Raw genomic sequence first — 21,374 nt, 5'->3', positions numbered from 1 at the left:
TTCTACAATAAGCCGTGGTAAAAGTTACTATAATCCGTTCAAGGAGTTGATAAGCAGACAGATTAGCTAGCTAGTTGATAAATGATCTACTTCCACTTTGTAAACAGATAGCCATAGCAGCTAACGTTACTTCGCTGCTGGAGTGGTCAGCTACTTTAGCGATGTTTAACGTTAGCAATATATCTTGTGTAGAATCCAGAGGGAAGGGTCAGGGAGCAGAGACACAGTATTTAGATGAAGTGAGCTGGTTTGACCATGGAGATGGGACATGCTCGCTTAGCTTCACCGCAGTTGTAGCGTCAGCGGCCGTGGGAGAGGGTGTAAAAGAGGGGTGTGGCGATGACATCATCGATACGGATCCGTATTCACCATCCATACGAAGCCAAACGAGAGCCGTTTTCGGATTTTTTCACCCTGAGACCAGGTTTAAAAAAAGTGCGTTTTCAGGCAGTGCGTTTGCTGGATTCGTCTGGACGGTCGGCCCAAACGATGCAAAACATGTGCGTTTGCACAAAAAAACGTTTCCGTGTGGATGGCCCCTTACTGTCATGCTCTCTGTGTCCACTTCTTCAGGGTACTGTCCCACAATGCAATGCACAACAGGCTGGCTTTTGGTGAACTTTCCCAACTCAAAATTTTGAAAAAGTTCTCCATAGCTGCAGCACGAGTAACTTTTGTCGTCACATGACTTCTGCATCACTTTCTGTTAGTACAAAAGGGTACATTACAGTAATGTCTTATATACTAAATCACAAAAATTTGAGAAAAGTAAAGTAAAAGCAGAGTATTGTGTTGCAGAATGTTTCTTTCTTTTTATCTGTCCTCACAACTACTCAGGTTCATCTGTAGCTCCTGGCCCACAGGTTAGAAAACACCAGTATACAGCATTGAAGTGGGATACAATGTACGAAGAATCACATAAATTCCCAGCATTGCAGTATTGTCTGTGCTATGTGCCTACTACGTGGTGAAACCATCTGCTAATGATCACAGGAATACTTTCCTCTGCAGCATCATACAGCTGCTTTCAGTTAACGTTGCCTTTGACCAGGAGCTGATCCTGGACCTGCTGACTGGATGGGGCCTCAGTGGTCTGAGGTCTGCAACATTTCTGAGGTGGTTGTCCTGTGATCAGCTGGCGCTCAGACTAGAAAGACAGTCTGTGGATCGGCCAAAGCCTCTGTCTGAAGTTTGGCTTTTGATTATTAGGAAGCTATTAGCTGGGCTGTAGAGAGCAAAGGCCATGGATCAGCAAAAAATAAAAACACTCTGTCATCGATTGTGTGCAAGTCATGTCTGGATACACTCAGGAGACTGCACGATAATGCTGCGTTCGTCTGCAGTGTATCAGAGGCAAACTGGTGCATGTGACACACGGACAAAAAAAAGAGGCTTTAACATCGACCGGCTCAAGATTTTCACATAAGCGCTCTCATGTTTCCCATCATATACTCCGGCATCACGTGGCACAATGCAGCATTAGACATCATGCTCGTCCTGCCCTCTGCCCCACCCTGCCTCTATTGATCTCAACCACAAACCCTGCACTGCTACATTAGAGCAGGCCTGCTAACAACATTGAACTAGTCCCACTGGACATCATCATAACTGCTCAACACTCTCACCCCTTCCTGTCTCCGCGCCCAGATGCTGAACCAACACAGAAAGCCCGATTTACTTTGTGTCTCATTGCGGCAAATTAAACATTTAATCAGATTACAGTAATTTTAAATCTCACTGTTGGGCTTTATTGCTTCATCTAAATGACTTAGCGTTCAATCACATGCCAGATGTGTTCCTGGATGTACTCATTTGCACATCAAGAGGATAATTTGGTTTTCCGTACAATAAAACAGCCATCATGAAGATAAACTCCTCTCTTTGGCCAAAGAGAAATAAAATGACATGCAGAGAGAGAAAGAAGCCCGGCTAAATGAGAGCTTGGGGTCGGCAAAAAGAAACATAAACAAACAGTTTAGAGAGAGTTAGACTGGAGGATATCAGACACTTTGAATGCAGTTTAATGACTTCTTGTTCATTAAGGCAACAGTTTTGTGGGCAAAGCAGTTGTTACACATTTACTACAAAGTGTTTTACGACAAAACTATACGTAACAAGCCTCAAATTGAAAAGATAAAAGTGAATATAATGTGTCTGAAGGAACATTCACAGTTCTGTTACAGCGAAATACAACCAGAGAGGTTAAAGGAAAGCATGCTGGAGGGGATAAACTCGACCACAACAGATAGAAAGGGAGCAAAGGTAGGTAGAAAATGGGGGAAATTCATGAGCAAAACCCCCCACAAATGTGGTAATAGTAGAGTGACAGCAGAGGATCATAGAGGTAAGAGAGACACTGGCAAATATAACTCATAATCCAAACACACAAACGCTACACTACAGCAAAGGTTCAAAGCAAATATCTCAGCAACTCCCTGGCTGACACATCCATATCACACACACACACACACACACACACAAACAAGGCTTTCAGCAAAGGAAACACTATAAAACAACACAAATTGACAAGAACTGGGTTTATCTAACTTTAGAATATAAGCAGCTGTTAAGGATTCGATCCATCTGTATAACCTATGATACAGTTATGAAAGGAGTTTCTTTCTACTGGTGGTTGTAAAGTCTTGTGATGTTCATTGACTTAAAGGTCATACTTTTCCCATCTTCTCATTTACGGTTATATCATCACTTAAGAAACACCCACCTGCATGTGTAGCACTATTGATGGCTTGTTTGTGTGAGTAAAAACAAGTGATGGAAGTCCACTAGCTGAATAAACTGAATAATGTGCTTCATTAATAGTAAAAATCAACTAAAGAAGAAGTGATCGACACTCTCCAAACACCCACCGCTGTTTGGGACGTCCCGTCTCTATTGACAGGCTGTCCGCCTCCTGGTGCAGCAAGAGGCGGACAAAAGAGCGAAGCAACCCGGGCGTTAAATGTGACTCTAGATCACTTTGGTGAAACAGCCGCTGAATTCATTCGGCTGCGCACCATTTGCCCTCAACAATAGTGGACAAAAGCTGCAGAAAAACACTTATCAAACACTTGGTTTCAGTACAGTATATCGCTGAGTGTGTGTGTGTACACAGTGGCTATGTAAACTAGTGTTAATCCTCTTAGGAAATCACGCTCTCTGACCAGCAGTACCGCGCTGCACTTCAGCCTGTCCAAACACAATATCGTCCGGGTATCAATATAATTATAAACAAGCAGCTCCTTGTACTTACGTGGTTCTCAGAGTAGGGTGGTATTCCAACAAGGCAAAAAGCAACTCCATTCATTGGACAACAGAAATTGTTCGGCTGCAACAAGGAGAGGCAGATTTGTTGCTGCACGAGCGGTGAACAGAACTGAAGCTGCTCCGAGAGTAACAATGCTGCGGTCAAACACAAACTTATATGTTCAACACGTATCCAGCTTCCTTCCTTCTAAAAAAACCCACTCTGTTCCCGTTGTTTCGGGCCTTTCAATGTGCTAACCCCCTCCTCATCCTCTTCTTTTTCTTCTTCCGCCAGACCGCATCAGTTGTAGCCTACAGAACTAAATCCCTGTGCGCTCCTCGGCCCCATGCTCGGCCCTGCCTGGAAACGCTCTGCAGCGCCGTCAGGAAGTCAGGAGACTCTGCCTTCAAAGTAAAGTCCTGAGAGGGAATGTGTCCAAATTTCAACAAAAAAGTACATTTACTCAAGTACTGCACTTTTCGTACCATTTTTGAGGTACTTAACTTGAGTACATCAATTTTATGCTGCTTTATAATTCTACTCCACTACATTTTGGAAGCCATTTTTACTCCACAAAATTTTTTTTGATAACATGAGTTAATTAGTTACTTTGCAGATTCAGATTCACTTAAAAAAAAAAAAAAAAAAAAAAAAAAAAAAAAAAAAAAAAATAGTGCCTTAGTCTACACCTTTATGGTGGAAATTCATACCGGAATTACTAGAGTTGTATTGTAGTTAATTTGACATTCTGGGAATTGAAGGTAGTCAAAATAGAGGAGGGTGCGTTGGGTAAATCTGTGCGCTCCGCCCTGCAGACCCGCAGCGTGCGGGCTCCCTCTGGCTGTGCCAAGACATTTGTGTGCAGAACGGGAGGGGTCTCTAATGCCACCAACACAGTAAGTAAAGTAAGGGTTTGAAAAAAATAAAACAGCAAAGCGTTTTAAAAAAATAATTCAGGCACTGGAAATAAGTATATCGTTTTTTTAGTATGTAGGACAAATGAATCAAGTTTAACTAAAGTTTAACTAACAAATCTGTCACCTGATTAACTGTAAAACTACCACTACTGCTGTGTGATAATATTTAAGTAGAAGTTTCGCATTCCAAAGTATTATCAGTACTTACTTAAGTAAGTAAGTAAAGTAAAGTTTATTTATATAGCATATATATTATGAAGCACTTTTTATTTAATACAATTAAATAGAATAAATAAAAGACATAAGAATACAATTAACTGCCATAAAAAGTATCAGTTTATAAAAAGTACTCACGCAGGCTTAATCCAAGTGTTACATTATTATATGCCTAATATCGGAATAGGCGTTATAAGCAGCATATTAATGTTAAATAACTTGTATATACAAATTACATGTACTATATAACAATGCATCATAATGTATAATATGCTCATTATAGGTTTTTGAAATTTTAATCTGAAACAAGTATCACATAGATGTAGGGAAGTGAAAAGTACAATATTTCCCTCTGAAATGTAGTGAATGATGAAGTAGCAAAAAATTGTACTTAAGTATTGCACTTAGGCACTTAGTATAGCCTACTTAGGGTCCTTCAAAGATTGTGGAATCTCAGATGATCAAATTTTAGCCTATTTATGTTGTAAGTGAAAGAGCAAATGCAGGCCGCAACTGATTATTTTAATTATAGATTCATTTGCAGATTATTTTCTCAATTAACTGATGAATTGTTTGGTCTAAAAAGCCGAAAATCTTCACTTTACTTTTAATAACAAATATTCATATTTTAGAAGAAACAACCAGTGAATTTCTGGCATATTTGCTTAAGACATTACTTAAACGATGAATTGATTATAAAAATAGGTCTGACAGTTTGAATCACTTTATTGTAGCACTGAAAAGCTACCTCATAATCCTGATGTACTGTAAAAGTAGTAAACCACAGGTTTATTAAATGGGATGCATTACACTGTATGGAAAATCTCACACAGCCTAAATATAAATCAGTGTTACTAACAAAAGGCCACAAGTCCTGATTTACAACAGGGATGGGCTCAACAAAGTATAATGAAAGTTTAACTCATATCTGAATTCCTTCCACACCCAGACAGAATAGACTATTATTCATACATTCTCGGAAAACTTGTATTTATGGCCCCTTTGGCTGCAGATAAATACTGTGAATCAATAGGCGTGCAGTGCAGTCAGGGGAAGCTTACTCATCAATACAACAGGAACTTTGGACTGCTGCCAAGAAGTCAAACTACTTCATCTTACTGTATATATGTTCCACGGTAGCTGTGGCCTTCATTATGTGTAGGAGGTGTTAATATTAGCTTTAGTCCAGATGAAGGAAAAACAAGGAAACAAGATAAAAATGTGGAGACATGGTGCTGTGATGGCTTAAAGCTGGAGGAGGCCCATGTGGCTACTATTACTCTGAGGGGTGCAAGTATCAGAGAGCCACTTCAAAAGCCTGCCTGCAGCCTGGAGTCAAAGGGGGGGAAAGGCAGCTTTTGGGAGCCTTCCCACGCCAAGAGCTGCAGCAGCCAATTTAGCCTCCATCTCAACGTGTCTCCTATGTCTGCTCACGCTCTCTCCATGGCATCCAACCTCCGCCTCTGGCTCTCTCAGAGACACCCAATACCCCAGCCAAAGGCTTACAGAGGACACTCTCCGAAAGTCCTAGTCATGACTTTCACTCATCTCCAATTTAAGACGGATAATTAACATACGTGACCCCCCAGGTTACTCGTATAGTGCAGCCAAAGTAGTTTCTGTGAGCACACGGCTGGTTGGAAATCCACCGTGGCAAAGTGAGAGGCCAGAGAAGCTTAGCAGCAGTATCCTGGTCTTAAGGTGAGAGAGCAGGGCAGATGGTCTCTGAGAAAAGGGAGGGTGATGAGGCAGGCACTGGGGGTCACGGAGCTTGCTTTTTTTGTGGGGAGATCAAGGAGCGTGAGGGCTGTCCCAGCTGGACTTTTTCTGTATCTTGTCTGACCTTGAATCTTTCTCTGCAGCCTATTTCTGCAGTCCATGTGTTTTCTATTATATTATAAATCACTCTGTGCCCCGACACTTTTCTGTGGGAAGAATGATCCGATGTTAGTGAACCCCTACTGTTTGAGGTCTGTCCACATCTTATCCCAGATTGCACGCAGACACACACTCACGCTACGCATCAATTTGCCTGTCAGACAAGCAAAATGGGCTTTCTATTATTGCTGTTCTGTTGGTCGGCTGAGACTGAGAGGTGCGGAGAGGAGGAAGATTTGTGTGTTTGTGGTGTCATGTGTCATATCTGAGCGGGAACGCATATTTCAAAATGCTGATTTGGAAATTCAAAGTAAGGAGCTGTAATTCTATCCACATCTAGCCATTAAAGAAGTGGCTTTTATCTGACATACTGCACTTGATGTCTCTCTCTTCCCTGTGCTGCGTCTCTGGGTCAGCCTTAGTCACTGACACACAGCCTCAGGCCCAGTGATTGACTGAGTAAGCCCAGATCTGAATGTGATGTGAGGCGACACGCCCCGATCTTTTCCCCTCGAGGGCCGGCTGGAGACGAGCAGGGAGCATCCAGAGACTTCCCCTCGGTCATTACATAATCACACACAGCCTGGCGCCTTGTAGTACAAACCCATAAACAACCATCATCCTATTTGCTCGCTTGACCGCTCACCCCTGACTCCCACCTCTCCTCCGCTGGCTTGGCTCGGCAAGTGGTCCCACTGTGCTGCTGAGGCTGTGGAGGCGAGGGGAGGGATGGAGGGAGTGGTGGGGTGGGGTGGCATCCCCTGTCATCCTCCGTACCATTCTAGGGCATTTTGCAGAGCGTGGTATGCTACAATGAATTGTGGCCACTCCATTTATTTCAACTTTACCCCCCCTCTAGGTCTCTTTCTGCCCTCCTTATTCTTTCATATCTCCTCTGGTTCACTCCACTTCCCTCAAGTTATTGGGTCTGTCCTTTCAGTAAATGTCCATCACCCATCTCTGCACACGCATACTTTCAGTCTGAGGAGTGTAGTTGCCAGATCTTTTCAACATCATTTACTTTAAGCCTCTCCGGAGTGTGTATACTACAGGTCACACTATCCCTCTACTTGATACAGTTGCATTTAATGAAGGTGCTTAGACGGTTTTCCTACTGCCAAGAGCCAAAAAGACACAATGTACAAGTCCTCTCTCTCTCTCTCTCTCTCTCTCTCTCTCTCTCAGCTGATTTAATATAAAGAGTAACCTTCTTTCTGTCCACGTCTCAAATGTACTAAGAAGATTATCCATGTCTGGGCCTGATAGCGTGAAATGGGTCCGGTGAGTGCTCAGTCAGAGTCAGGAGCCAGAGAAATGTGGACTATGAGCTTATAGGAATATATGTTCACTTATGTTCAAGCTCAAGTAACAAATAACGTTCAGCTGCTTATTGCTAAGGATGTATGAACACATACATGACCGTAACTGGTGATTGAGATGTGGATACAGAGGATGAGCGAGGGAGAGGTTTGGATATTTGTGTACTTGTGAATGAGATGTGGATATGTGAGTGATTCTGCTGTACGTCTCACACTCTGTCTGCCTTTGGCTGCCTGTTGACAGAGAGGCTCCTGTGGCACTCCTTTGAAGGGGGGTTGCGGGAAGGTTGAGAGGGGGGTTAGGGTTAGAGCCGTAAATTCCCCCCTTTCTGCAAGACAGGAGGAGTCCTCTTTGTCTGGCTGGACAACTGGCACGAGGGGAGGAAACAGCTGACTGGGCAGCACAGACAAGCTTTGTCACTGTACTCTACAGACATATTGAAATTTGATCGAAATGTTGAGTTTTCAGTAAAAAAGTGAAGAATTGAGTTTGAACTGCGGCCTTTGCTCAGGCCCATCACACATCGCTCTATCTCTTGTCCTGTTTCAACCAATACAAGATAAGATTTTGACAATGCTTTTAAGAATTACTGATTTTTGAGTGTTAAGTACTTCATTTCATGGCCACAAAATTTCAATGATGCAGTGTTCCCAACAAAGCTTTATTTCTGGCGAAGTGGAAACCACATTTATGTCAGGTTTTGGATGTATTTTTCCCACAATTTTGGGTCATCATTGGTTTCCGTCAATTTCCCTGTAATATGAAAATTAAATGGAAACTTGAGTTGTGTAATTCAGTCAACACAGTCTGCATTTATTATCTTTGAATGCTAATGCAGTTTAAGTGCAGCTTAATTTCATAAATCTGCACTGCACAGCAATAATGTAGCGTTGATGAAACTGCAATGAGTTACACAACTCAAGCCGGCTTCAAGGTTCAAGCAGAAACCAATAGAGGTCTGGAACATTAGAAAAAAAAAAGACACCGTTTACAAAATGATAAGCTGTGATGTAAAGTACACATGATTTAAAGTCACTGGCTTCTGATCTGTGCAAGAAATTAAAGACAATAAAACTGATTTCTGTTGTTTTTTGCAACTATGGTCAAGTAGGAACCCTTTATCATATTGTCTAAAGATGACTTGTAGGTCTAGTTTTTAATAATCAGCAAAAGGCCAATATTGCAGTCTAACCCTTGTTCGTCTCTACACTTTGTCTTGTGTGTCATCTCTGTTCCTCAGCTGACCTGCTGACCCCTCTTCTCCCCCCCGCCTCGTCCCACACTACATTTCATCCTAATCCCACTTCTCTCTTGCAGCTGCTTTGCTCACTCTTCTGCAGGCCGCAGTAACTCAGACAGAATACAACTATGAGCCCGTGGACTGGTTGCTGTATGGTTGCAGAGACAGGTTTAAGTTGGAGCTCTGGCTGTTGGAGAGGATGTTCGTCTGGTCAGGATACTGGAGAGAGTGACTCATTTTAGCCCCGTTTCCACAGGTTTTCACCATTGATACATGCATCTGTATCAACACCTACTCACTGGTAAAGTTTTACTGGGTTTTATGTATGTAAGCCTATTGTCAAAACAGTTCCAAGGCAGTTTAAGTTTCTTCCTGTACAAGCTGATACACTATCGCATCCCAAACATGAACTGCTGAGCCTCCACTTCATGCAGTTTTCTTTAGGCCTTAACATGGCGAGAGCTGATTAGAACAGCCATGTGGCAGTATTTGAGATAAAGGAACAAAGAGAAGGAAGTACCGACTCTAACGACTACAGTAGTGGATGTTAAGGTGTCACAGTTTGCACAAATGACTACTGATTCAACTCCCCAAAGTCTCCAGACTGTCTCGATCAATCTATTCTTCAAAGCTATAGTGGTTACCAACCTTTTTTCCTTGGCGCCCCCCTACTCATGTCTAAGAAAAGCTGAGTGCCCCCGAAACCGAAGTTGAGGTAACTCTCGAGATAGAGCCTTACTTTCTTTTTTGATACAGAGGAGTTATCAGCACTGTTACGTTTCTCCGCCATGTTTCATTAATGAAATAGTGATGCCGTGGCGGCAGGAAAGACGAGGATACAACAAAATATATAGTTTTCATACAGACTTTTGTATACATTATATATTCTAGTGTATCATCATAATTTGTTTAACGGGCAAATATTTTTTTTTTTACCTCAACCTTAAACCAGATAAAGACCTGCGCCCCCCCTGTGATCTTTGCTGCCCCCCCTGGGGGTGCCCGGACCCCAGGTTGGGAACCACTGCTCTAGACAACCACAACAAGTGAATCACATCCAGGGTATTCCACTGTTTCCATAAATGTTAGTTGTTACTATAAATGCTTGGCACACATTCAGCAGAGGACATCCCTGTAGTAGCCCCCCTCTCCCCCTCCACCTTTTATTTTTCCCTTATCCTTTTCTATGAGACAGAGAGGGAAAATAAACAGGAGTTCCAGTAGCAGCACTACAAGCTTCCTTCCTGCTGTATGTCACTTCATAGAGCCTGAATGCAGCCTCTTTACCTTTCACAGCTCCACTTCCTGCCTTGAGCATCACTTCCTGCGGCATAGTGGGGGAGACAATGGAAATGAGCTCCAAAGATAAAATAAGTCCTCATGTCACATTCGGGAACCAGTTAATTTGATATCTGCAAAAAACAGTTTACATCAGATTTTCTTGCCGGTCACTGATGAGTCAGGAACGTCCTAACAAAAAATTAGAATGGCATAGCCTATTATTAGTGTAGCTGGCATTTTCCCCGAAGCCTGACTACTGTATAAATACACAAACAACTGACATTTGAATGATTTGGTAATTGGAAAAACCCTTCATCTTGATTTCATCACACATCCTAAAACTTGACTATGTTGGATGTTTCTGGGTGGCTATTTCACTTTAATTCAGTTAAATAGATAATTTCGCTGTTACTTGAAGCTTCAGCTGTAATAAATGTGGTTTTTCCTTCATGCCAAACACCAGAATTGAGACTTGGTCCACTAATCAAATCTCCTGCCCTGTCTGATTTGTATTGATACGATTCATGCTGCCTTCTTTGCCAATTATTTCTATAAAAAAGAAGTTTTTAATAAAAAAAAAACAACCTTAACCCTAAACCTAAACTGCAGTCTAAACATAATATATAATAATAATAATATTAATAATAATTACGGCCGTCCAAAAAGAGCACAAAAAGCAGACACAGTTGAATCATTTTCATAATGGAGCACACATGTTTATTACATAACTCATTTAAATATTCAGGCATCCTCTTGTATAAAGATTTAAAAAAAGACTCTATGGTCAATGTCAGAACTCCTGAGCATTTGTGGTACAACAAAAGCTTTGAGCCACATCTCTTACAGTACATACATTAAACTGAATAATCCTTTATGTTCAAGGGGGATCATATCCTAATCCAAGCGTTTCCCCAGCCTTAAAACTCAGAGATAAGTTTGTCTAGACATGGCCTTAAAGCAGGGTGTTCTCCTTTTGGAGGACAGAACGCTTTGACAGATTGTTAACCTTCAAAAAGGTCCCTGTTTTCATCCAGCCAACCATCAGTTCGATCCATTCATTCCACGCGTCCTAAATGCTGTTGTCAGTCTCATCAAATTGTAATTCTAGTGTTAGACTTTAAGATTGAGTCTAAATCATAGACAGAACAGAAGTGAGTAAGAACAGAGTGAAAAAAAGACTGGCATTGCTCACCTCTAAAGCCTTTAAATACTGGGTACGCACACATATATATATACTGAATTTAAAAGGAATGCACTCACAGAAACATGTAAGAAATAAAGCAAAGATGACAATTTAAATATATTTTAATTAGTGTAGATTCATATAAGGGTTTGAGAAAGTGTAAAATGATATTCTGTGAGTGAGGACATTGATTTTGTGAGTAGACAAACATTAATAGACCACAAAATGTTGCTATTGTGATCAATGAGCGTGAGAGGTCACCAAGCCAGAGAGGATTATATATTTCCCATGTAGAATCAACATAAATGTGCACTGTCATCAACAGCAAAAAAAACTTATTATTGTAGGTTGAATTCTGTAGAAAGAACACCATCTGTTCCTTTGCAGAGATTTCCCTAAATAGATAATCCTCCATCCCCATGAAAACATAGAAATTGAGCTACAGTTGCGTTTGGAGGCCACAAGGGGGCTCAGTATAGTACTGGCTTGACAAGGCGGGGCAACGGTGGAGAGAATGAAAAACTGTCCTCAGATACAGCTTTTTCAGATACAGTTTTATATTTTATCCCCAATCCCCATCAGTGGGATTTAGCAGGATTTATGGTATGATACTGATGTGACCTGAGCCCAAAATATGGCTGAAATATGTGGCTGACTGAGCAATATTTAAAGGAACAGTCTGTTCTGTTCTGGATGTGTGAGTGAGTGCCTTAACACATAGTCATCAGGGTTCGGATCAATGTGGTGATTTATTGAGAGGGGAAACAGGGAGATGTCACACAGAGGAATGATGACACCCAAACCAGGATGAAAAGTCTTTAAATTCATAACATGTTTAGACCGACAATTGAATTTGTTGTGTTTGGAAAATAGGCCAAGAGAGGTCAGTGGCTCGCTTAGCGTGCAGTTCATTATTGATATGCGGCTGTGGTAGCCACTGTAGGGCATCTCTGTTTAATTATCAAAGTAATGAAACAGAAGGCATCAGCTGCACAGCTGTTCATTCCAGATTGACATTCTAACACAAAAACTGGACACTGAAGTTGAGACTCAAGACGTGAAAAGGAGGTCGGAAAACTGATAACACGAAATAGAAACAGATTGCCAGGGTCATAAGTTGAAATAAAAAATAAGTCAAACTGAGCACTGCACATGCCAAACAAGCCCATTAGCTTAAACTGGACCAACTCAGTAGCAAAAAGCCTCCTAATTGGATGCTACTGATGAAACCCATCCCTCTGTTTTAGTCCATTTACCCCCGCTCATCCTGTGTCATCAGCCCGCAGATCCCTGACATGGCTGGATTGATGCAAAGTGCTGCTGACAGGAAGGGCTTTAACCACACGGGCTAACCTTTGACCCCTGCGGGAGCACCCCCACCGCCCCTGCCATCTGCATTCATTCATTGCTAGCCACTCAAATGCATTTAGGTTGAGGTCCAAAGTAGTGGTCCTGAGCTGAACAGGAGCTAGTTACTTCCTGGAGATGGGTGTCCTAGTTTTCTTTCACAGGACAATTTGCCTATTGTCTGCCTGAAGGCATTTACCATTTATATCACCCGCATGACAATCCAATAGAGCATGAATTAATAACATGAACCCTGAATGATGAAAAACATTGTCTTATACTTGAAATTATGCACTTTGGGAAAAAAATATAATAAGTTTGAGGAGTAAAATACTCTTTTTATATATATATATATATATATATATATATATATATATATTTATATATATATATATATATATATATATATATATATTGCATGCTTTATCTGGTCAATCATTCCCACAGCTCCACACCATGTCCCACAAATGTCCCCAGAGTCCTCTGCATGTTTCCCTCATCATATATAAAACCAGCTTCAAAACTCTCACTTTAATTTAGATGCAAATACGCATACACAGTTCATTCTATTAGAGTCTCTCAGTTTCTACCACTCAGGACAATAGAACAAGAAATTCCTAAGAGTCCAGAGATTGAAAAGGCATAGGCAGGGGGCTTTGGGGTGACATGGGTGGGGCGTTAGATTAGACCACCTGTTCCACCATGAGGCTTTTCCTTTATCCTTCCCTCTTTCACACTTGTTGTCGTTCACATTCCCTCTCACTATCTCTTAATGAGACTCTTTCTTATCTCTCACACACACACATATACACACACACACACAAACTTTTACTCTCATAAAATATCTCTCTCCACGGCTGCTTCGCTCTGAGCTAATTTTGACTGCTTTCCAGTTCAGTCACATCTGTGGGAAACAGACAAAACTATTTGCAAGATAACTCTGGCTGAGAGCCACAGGGACTCACACACACTCGTATACACATAGTACAGTTAGACATACGTCGCCTTGCCGCCCAAACGGAGCCTCCAGAGAGTCGTGGTTAGACATAGCATAAACACAGCAGCGTCAGCCCTGTCCACATCACTGAGGCTCATCTGGCAGTATCAGGGATTTCCTCCATTGTAGTGAAACACTTGCCTAAGTACAGTAAAAGTCAGGAATTATAAAGTTCACTGAGGGCAATAAAGTAAGAAGTTTGCAGACAACATTATCCCTGAAAGTTGCTCTTTTCTTTTATGATCAGGCAGCAGGTTAGCAGGCTGTGGTCAGGATACTCCAAACCCAGAGTTCACAGGGCGCAGTCACCGCAGCCCTGCTCAGGTCTGCCTTAGTGGCTATTGATCGGAAAGTACTAATGATTTAAACTGATTTGCAGTGAGCCAGGCATTTAATCGTCCTTGGGCAAGTGTTTTTTCGCAATGAGAACTCTCCTGGTGTCACTCAGTGTGTTTTATATAAACGTATAAAACCAGACACCTCCACTGAGGATGACTTACATCAGAGCAAAGCGTGGAGTGCGGCATTACTCGCGTGCAGAAGAATGCAGCGCAGACAGACTCTGAGAGAAAGAGGTGTCCCACTGCTGCCCTTGATTCACTCTCACAGACACTTTATGTAACCAGTCTTTTCCTGCTCCTCACTGAGCCACTGCCCTCCTTATCATTTGAACATGTGTGTATCTGTCCTTGCATAGAACAGAAAAACGAGGACAAGGGGAATAACAGATGGTGATGTACTGTAAACTTTGCAGCCTTTACATGACTATAGTAAACACTACATGCCTCTGTTTACATTCTCACAGCAGTGTTAGTGCTTGTTTACACTGCCAAATGACAGTAGAGCCTTAGACGCTCCTCAGACATACAGTATACTGTATATCCAGAAATCATCTTGAAACACCAGGCCGACAGAGGCCTAAAGCAGGAAACACAGTACAGATAAAGCTTCACAGCCAGATCACAAAACGACATACGATACATAGCCAAATGAGGGAACAGGAAGTGCTATAATCATATTTGGCCGTTACATCACAATATGGTCCATCTATTAAAATGACACCGACCCAGCCTTAGCACTGCACCAAAGCCACGCTGTGTCAGCATTTTACAGCATTGCTGCACAGTCTTATAAATGGTTTTTGTTTCCTGTGAGGTACATGAATACGTGATACTGAAAGTGTGTGTGTGTGTGTGTGTGTGTGTGTGTGTGTGTGTGTGTGTGTGCGTTTGTCTGAGGCCATGACCCATGTACTCAGACACACCGTGTGTTCTGTGTTATTGCCCGAGGCTTCCCATTTGGTGAAATCAGGTTAAGAGCTAGAAAGAAAACACACAAACAAGTAAAAACATGGCGTCCCTTCTACAAATATATTCACCAGCACACACACAACATACAAACACACATACACACACATACACACACACACACACACAACATACACACAACACACACACAACACACACACACACACACACACACACACACACACACACACACACACACACACACACACACACAGTCTGACCAGCAGTAGTGATGACATCATCTCTGCTATTACTGGTGGGCTAACGTCAGCCCCGACCTGAGCGAGCGGACACAGACGGGAGGTTCTCCTTATGGACCACATGCATTATTCAGCCAAAGGAAGGGTTGGGCCGGGATGTCTCACCCATGCACCCCTCCTAATCAACCCCTCCTCTTTCTCCTTAACCACAAACCTGATGCTGACAACACTTCCACCTCAGAAGGAGGAGAAGAAGGGAGGGAGGAAGGGGGGGGATGAGGTAATCAATGACTAGGACACACACTGGTAGTGTGTTGACTAGGACACACACTGGTAGTGCGCTGAGGACAACGCAGGGGACATATGAGGAGAGGGTCTGCACTCTCGCCTGCTCTAAAACCATTCATCACACTCAACTACTAGCATCTGGTTGCCTCCAGCTTGGATACAGTGCCTGAAAACAGCAGCAGCATCCCACCTCCACACAGAGGCTGTAAAATGGAACAAATATTCAAAAGCAGTCCTTAAACAATCTGTGTTTCTGAAGATGTTTAAAGTGAAAGAGGCAAATTCATCAAGCGTTGGTCGTAAGTAAACAGTAAACAAGCTGTGGATGACAGTCTCTGTAAAGGCTGGAGACACGAGTACACAGTGTTACAAAGCAGTGGACACGCTCATCTGAGCCTCTATGAATGAATGAACGCAGACACACGCAGCTCTGGATGGGAACCCTGTTGCATGGCATCCCGTTTCCCGCCTCCATCCTGACTCCTGGCGAGGGTGCCAATTTCTGCATGACATGTTAAGACGGATCATGACCGAGGATGCCTGTTAACCCACCAAACTGAGCCACACCCCTCTTTTTATGCTTCTCTCTCGTTGCTCTCACACAATGTTGCTCTACTGCCCGGTATCAGAGATAAGCCGGTGATGTTTTCAGCTGTGTCATCTCTCCAGAGGCCTGGCACTTGCCGGTGGCAGTACCTCTGCTGGCCCACTCCCCCAGGTTGAAACCTAGCTCGCCCGGAGGGAAGCAGAAAACACATCGTAGGATAAGCAGCATGCTGTGCTGTTTGTTTTCGCCTTAAGGGAATGGAAATGGGGATGATGGATGTTATGAATGCTGCTGCTGCTCTGTGTGTTTTGTGTCAGCAAGGTGTGAATGTGAAGCAAACGAGTGGCGGTCCCCTTCACTTCCCCTTCAGTCCCTCCCTTCCTCTCCTCCTCTCCATCCTCACCTGGTCCATGATTTCAGCGAGCCTCCTCCCTCCTCCTGTTCCCAGTCATGGCACAAGATCTCCGGCTACCTGCCTTGTTCCTTCTTCTTTCTTTTTGTTCAGTATTCCCAAAAGCAATTCAATCCTACTCTCCTCACACAGGCGAGGCAGCCTGGCAGCCAACTGCTGCGTGTCTCCACAGAGGCATGGTTCTGTCTCTCCTTGTATCTGACTGTGACAGTCTGATAATCCAACCAAACACTCCTCTCTTGTCCTTTTCTCTGTCTTCTCGTCTTCCCCTCCTGCTCACGGTGGAGGCTGGAGGGCAAACAGAGCGTGTGTGGTGGATCCTCACCTCTCTCCTTGATAACCACACAGAGAGAAGAGACTCCCGCTCCCCGTATTCGTTCTCAAGCTCTTTCACTCGTTCGCTGTGTAAGCTGGCCCCTCGCCTCTCCTTCCCTCCCTCTCTGTCTCCACTTCCCTCCTCTCTTTCCATCTCCCCTCCCCCTCCTGCCACAGCCAAAGAGAGCCACAGCGAGCAAATGAGAGAGGGAGAGAGGAGGGCGGAGGACTGAGATTGGCTGCCGGGGGAGCATGTGACTCCCTGTAGAGGACTGAGGGACCCTCTGCCAGCTGTCCAGCTCATGCTTCCCTGAAAACCTCTGTTGCCACTGACAACAGCTGCCGTGCAACACACCAACCACAGATCCCCAGACACAAAGCCATTGGCTGGCAGGATTTATGGCCCACGCCTCCTATTGTGGGGGGGAGCATGTTGGGACGTGTAGTCCAATCTGTAGTAATGATGGACGGGGTGTTTAAGAGCACACATCACTGTGCCCCTGGGAGGAATGTTTTTGCCTGTGCTCTCCTCTGCTGAAATATTTATGCATCAGTGTAACACTGGCTGAGCTCCAGAGTGAAAGAGAAGGACAGCAGTTCATATCATGAGCATTGAAACTCTGGCATGAACTTGTATAAAACACACACGAGAAGAGGAAAGATCTCGAGGCCCGGGCATTCTTGGTCAGCCAGGAAAAAGACATCCTTTGTCGTTTTCCTCTCGCCCCACTCGGAGGGAAACTCCCTCCCCACAACAACAGGAACTCTACCGCTGAAGGCCATGGCTAAGCATATATAACCCCCCTTCTTCCCTCCCTCTCTCTCTCTCTATCTTTTCTTTCCTTGCCTCCTTTTTCTTTATTTGCTCTGTTTCTATCCTCTCCGCCTCCGTCCCCTTCACTCCCTCTCCATCTATTGTATTATTACACTCAATTCCTCGCTGCTATCCCCCCCTAAACTCAGACTCATTGGCATTCCAGAAAAGGTTAAAAGAGGTTACAGGTGCCACAGAGGCGAGATGTTATTACAAACTAGCAGCATGTGTCAAGAGTCGCATTATGCAGCATCAATTTAAAGGATAACTTACACTGGTAAATACCATTGCTTTGTGAAGTTCGGTGCATTTCAGTAGTTATTTTGTGATGAAGTGTAATCATTCATGATTTGGTTTTGTCCAATCTTCCGCAGCCTGTGTTGTCTGTTTCAGTGACTGATTACTTCCCAAAAGATGCTTTATTTAGCTGTGGGATAGACACATAGATGCAGGTTGAAAATCAAACCCATTGCTGCATTTCAAAGACAACATGTTTTGTGGCTGCAGTGCATTTTGGGTCTCTCATATGATGGTTGAATGTGTGGGAAAACAACTTGAAATGCCTTTTAAGGACTGACACAAACCTAATATTTATTGTTTTATGTTTTAGATATCTGACATTTTTCAGCCATCACATTCTGCACTGGAAACATCTGGCAGTGTTGTCACATTGTGAACATTTTGCTAGTTATCATGCTATCCCAAGAAGAAAGGAAAATACAAGAAGACAACAAAAATGCAAGGCACGCTGCCAGCAGCTGCAGAATGGCCAGAGTGCCCTACGGGTAGATTTTTCCTTTTAAAGTAATCATAAACACTTTAAAATCTCCCCTATTACCACATCTACCCAAAAATACTGCCCATGGGTAAACCCAAGGCCCCCGCAGCTAAAAAACAAAAGAGCACCTGTTGTGGCTTATTTTAATTCAATGGATGCATAACATAGCTGTGACATTATCTGACATGGTAGCCAGGAGCACTGTGACAGGTCAGTGAGTGAAGGGAGGGAAGGGGGGCAGGAATGCAGTACAACAAGGTCATGCAACATGCAGACAACCAAATAAACCCTGTCCTACTTTCTATAGTCAATGCATCCTTTTCTTACCCACTTGAACACCCTCCTGGACTGCTGCAGTGTCATTTGATCTAGTCAAGCCAAAGATGCTGTTTGAAGTGAGATGAGTGTGTGTGTGTGTGTGTGTGTGTGTGCGCGTGCGTGCATGTGCTCTCAGATAGAACAGCGGGTGTATTGTAATGCTGAGAGTAGTAGATTATACATCAGCAAAGGAATTCCGATTATTTCCCAGAGTGGGTCTGTCTGCACCATAGACTTTAAACTTTATAGTGTTTGGAGGTGGAGGTTTGATGCAGCACACACACACACACACACACACACACACACACACACACACACACACACACACACACACACACAAAATGACATTAAAGGAGTAGTTCATGAGTTAAATGAGAAAGTTGATACCACTGAAGAGGTCAAAACTCCAGCAACACTTGTAGTATATAAAACAACTATATTATAAGAAGGTTGATACCACTCTCATATCTGTACTATAAACATAAAGCTACAGCCAGCAGCTGGTTAGCTTAGCCTAGCATAAAGACTGGATACGGGGTAAACAGCTAGCTTGGCTATGTCCAAAGGTGACAAAATCTACCTACCAGTTCCTTTGAAGCTCACTTATCAACATGCTGTATCTTGTTTGTTTAATTCCTATAAAAAAAATAATTGTAAAGTAAAGCAAAGTAGAGGGGTGTTCTGTGCAGGACTGTGTGAGTCTGGCTAGTTGTTTCACCCTGTTTTGGTTAAGCTAAGCTAACCAGCTACTAGCTGGAGCTTCATATTTACAGCACAGACATGAAAGGGCAAGAAAGCAAATAAGCGTATTTCCCAAAATGTGTAACTATTTATTTAGGGAGGGAATGTAGTGGTTTTTCAGAATATGTTTAGGGAAAGCATTTTTAAAAAGGTTAGACAATTAATAAATTACTTATAGGAATGTATTAGCCTGGAAACTAGAAGAATCTGCGAGCTTGTGTTTCATTTGCTCTGGCAGGTATGTGAATTAGTCTGGCGATGGCAGGCTGGGAATTTATAAAATTCTCCAAATATGTAAATAAAGAAGCTGACCTGTCACCTTGGAGTATGTTGAGAGCAAGATGGAGAAGAGGGCAATCCTTCATCTGTTGAGGAAACGACAAATTAATGAATCTTGTTTTCAAGCCACAATAGAACTGAGTTCAGGTCTGACATGTTTAGATTATCACTCATGGGTAAGCTTTAAAGTGGAAAAGGATGTTTTTAAAATATAATAATTTATTCCAATAGTTTTGTTAACATAACAACAAAACATTCCAGTCTTTCAAAGTACTCCCATTTTCTATTTGTTTCTTCTGTGTGTTCGAAGCCGTCCAAACACAACAAATCTGCTGCTGTTTTTCATCAACTGTTAAATTGAAATCACACTGCTCTCATGTTGTATTGCATCACTGAGACTATAGTTTATTATTTACTTCATGGATGAACTGCCATCAGCTGATTCTCCACAGACTATTGAAGGTAAACAGCACCATCTGCAGGAGCACAAGTAGCATAGTACAGAAGCTGGCTGCTCGCACCACCACACCAGTTTTTCAATTCACAGGAAACATTAAAGGTGCAATATGTAATATTGTATGTAATACTAGCGGTTAAAATAGTAACTGCACTACCAATTCAAAATACTGGAGAGTCGTCTCCCCCGCCCCCTCCTGCCCAGACTCGAAGTTCACGTTGGTTGCCAGGCTGAGACCGCAGCATTCACAACAATGTTGCTAGACGCTTTTCTCACATAGCCAGACATTACTCCACAGCACAGCGGAGTAGCTAACGGTAAATGCTAGTCTCACATAGCCAGACATTACTCCACAGCACAGAGGAGTAGCTAACGGTAGATGCTAGTCTCACATAGCCAGACATTACTCCACAGCACAGCGGAGTAGCTAACGGTAGATGCTAGTCTCACATAGCCAGACATTACTCCACAGCACAGCGGAGTAGCTAACGGTAGATGCTAGTTATATTGACAGTCATAAAAGCCCGTGCTCACGCGGAGCTCTGTAACCAACTGACAGACACACTTTTTCGGCTTAAAATGACAGTATGAACCGCTAAAAACACAACAACCTCATAGTCCTCTCCACACGCCAGTCAGGCACACTTCCTCGGCTTAGAATTACAATACGAAACGCTAAAAATACCACTACCTTGCCGACGGAACACACTTCATTGGCTTAGAATTACGGCAACAATCGCTAAACACACTGCAAACTCACAGTCCTCTCTTTCCAATTTACAGCCCCCCTCTCGTGGTTTAAAATAACTCACCGTTGTCGGCTCCAGCCGCTGAAGAGGCTACACGCTGTAAACAGCCATGGGCTGCTTGCCTGGTCCTCCTGGTAACGTTAACAGTTAGGAGGGTTAGCATAACGGCGTTAGCCAGGACCAGTCGGGATCACTTTACTGGCTATGTTTCAATTGTTTTTGCGAGTAACCAACTCGGGTATTCTAGCTATATAATTCAATGTGAGTACACAAATGATGAAATGACAAAAAATGCCCATCCCTAGTAGCTGTGATAACTTAGCCTGAAGCTAATGCTTACCTGTTCAGGAGAAAATAAGCCAACTCTGCGTCCTTTTGGGATCAAAGCTGTCTCCATCTTTCAAATACATCTCCAATATTTACCAGGGGGTTGTTACGTCTCTGGTCACGCAACTGTTAGAAACATGCCGTACTGACATTATATACTGACATTAGCATTGTTGTCAGAAAAGATAGTATTTCAGTTTAACATGTTTCCTTAATATC

At 43.0% G+C, this 21,374-nt stretch overlaps 1 protein-coding gene across 6 annotated transcripts in view; it reads right to left on the bottom strand.

The window, feature by feature from the left end:
- Positions 1-20,912, bottom strand: part of arhgap23a (Rho GTPase activating protein 23a) — an 82,468-nt gene extending 61,556 nt beyond the window's left edge. For 4 of the 6 annotated variants that reach the window (XM_028598896.1, XM_028598898.1, XM_028598901.1 and 1 more), the window contains exon 1: positions 3,251-3,599. In XM_028598896.1, coding sequence (XP_028454697.1) covers positions 3,251-3,304 — 54 coding nt within the window. In that variant the 5' untranslated portion in view covers positions 3,305-3,599. Of the gene's footprint in view, positions 1-3,250; positions 3,600-16,368; positions 16,785-19,655; positions 19,709-20,891 lie in introns of those variants that run through there. The other 2 variants (XM_028598900.1, XM_028598899.1) reach the window with 2 other exon arrangements.
- Positions 20,913-21,374: the final 462 nt, after the last annotated feature.

Source organism: Perca flavescens, chromosome 15 (genome assembly GCF_004354835.1).
Source record: "Perca flavescens isolate YP-PL-M2 chromosome 15, PFLA_1.0, whole genome shotgun sequence".
Classification (NCBI taxonomy): domain Eukaryota; kingdom Metazoa; phylum Chordata; class Actinopteri; order Perciformes; family Percidae; genus Perca; species Perca flavescens.
This window is presented reverse-complemented; position numbering and strand designations above follow the sequence as displayed.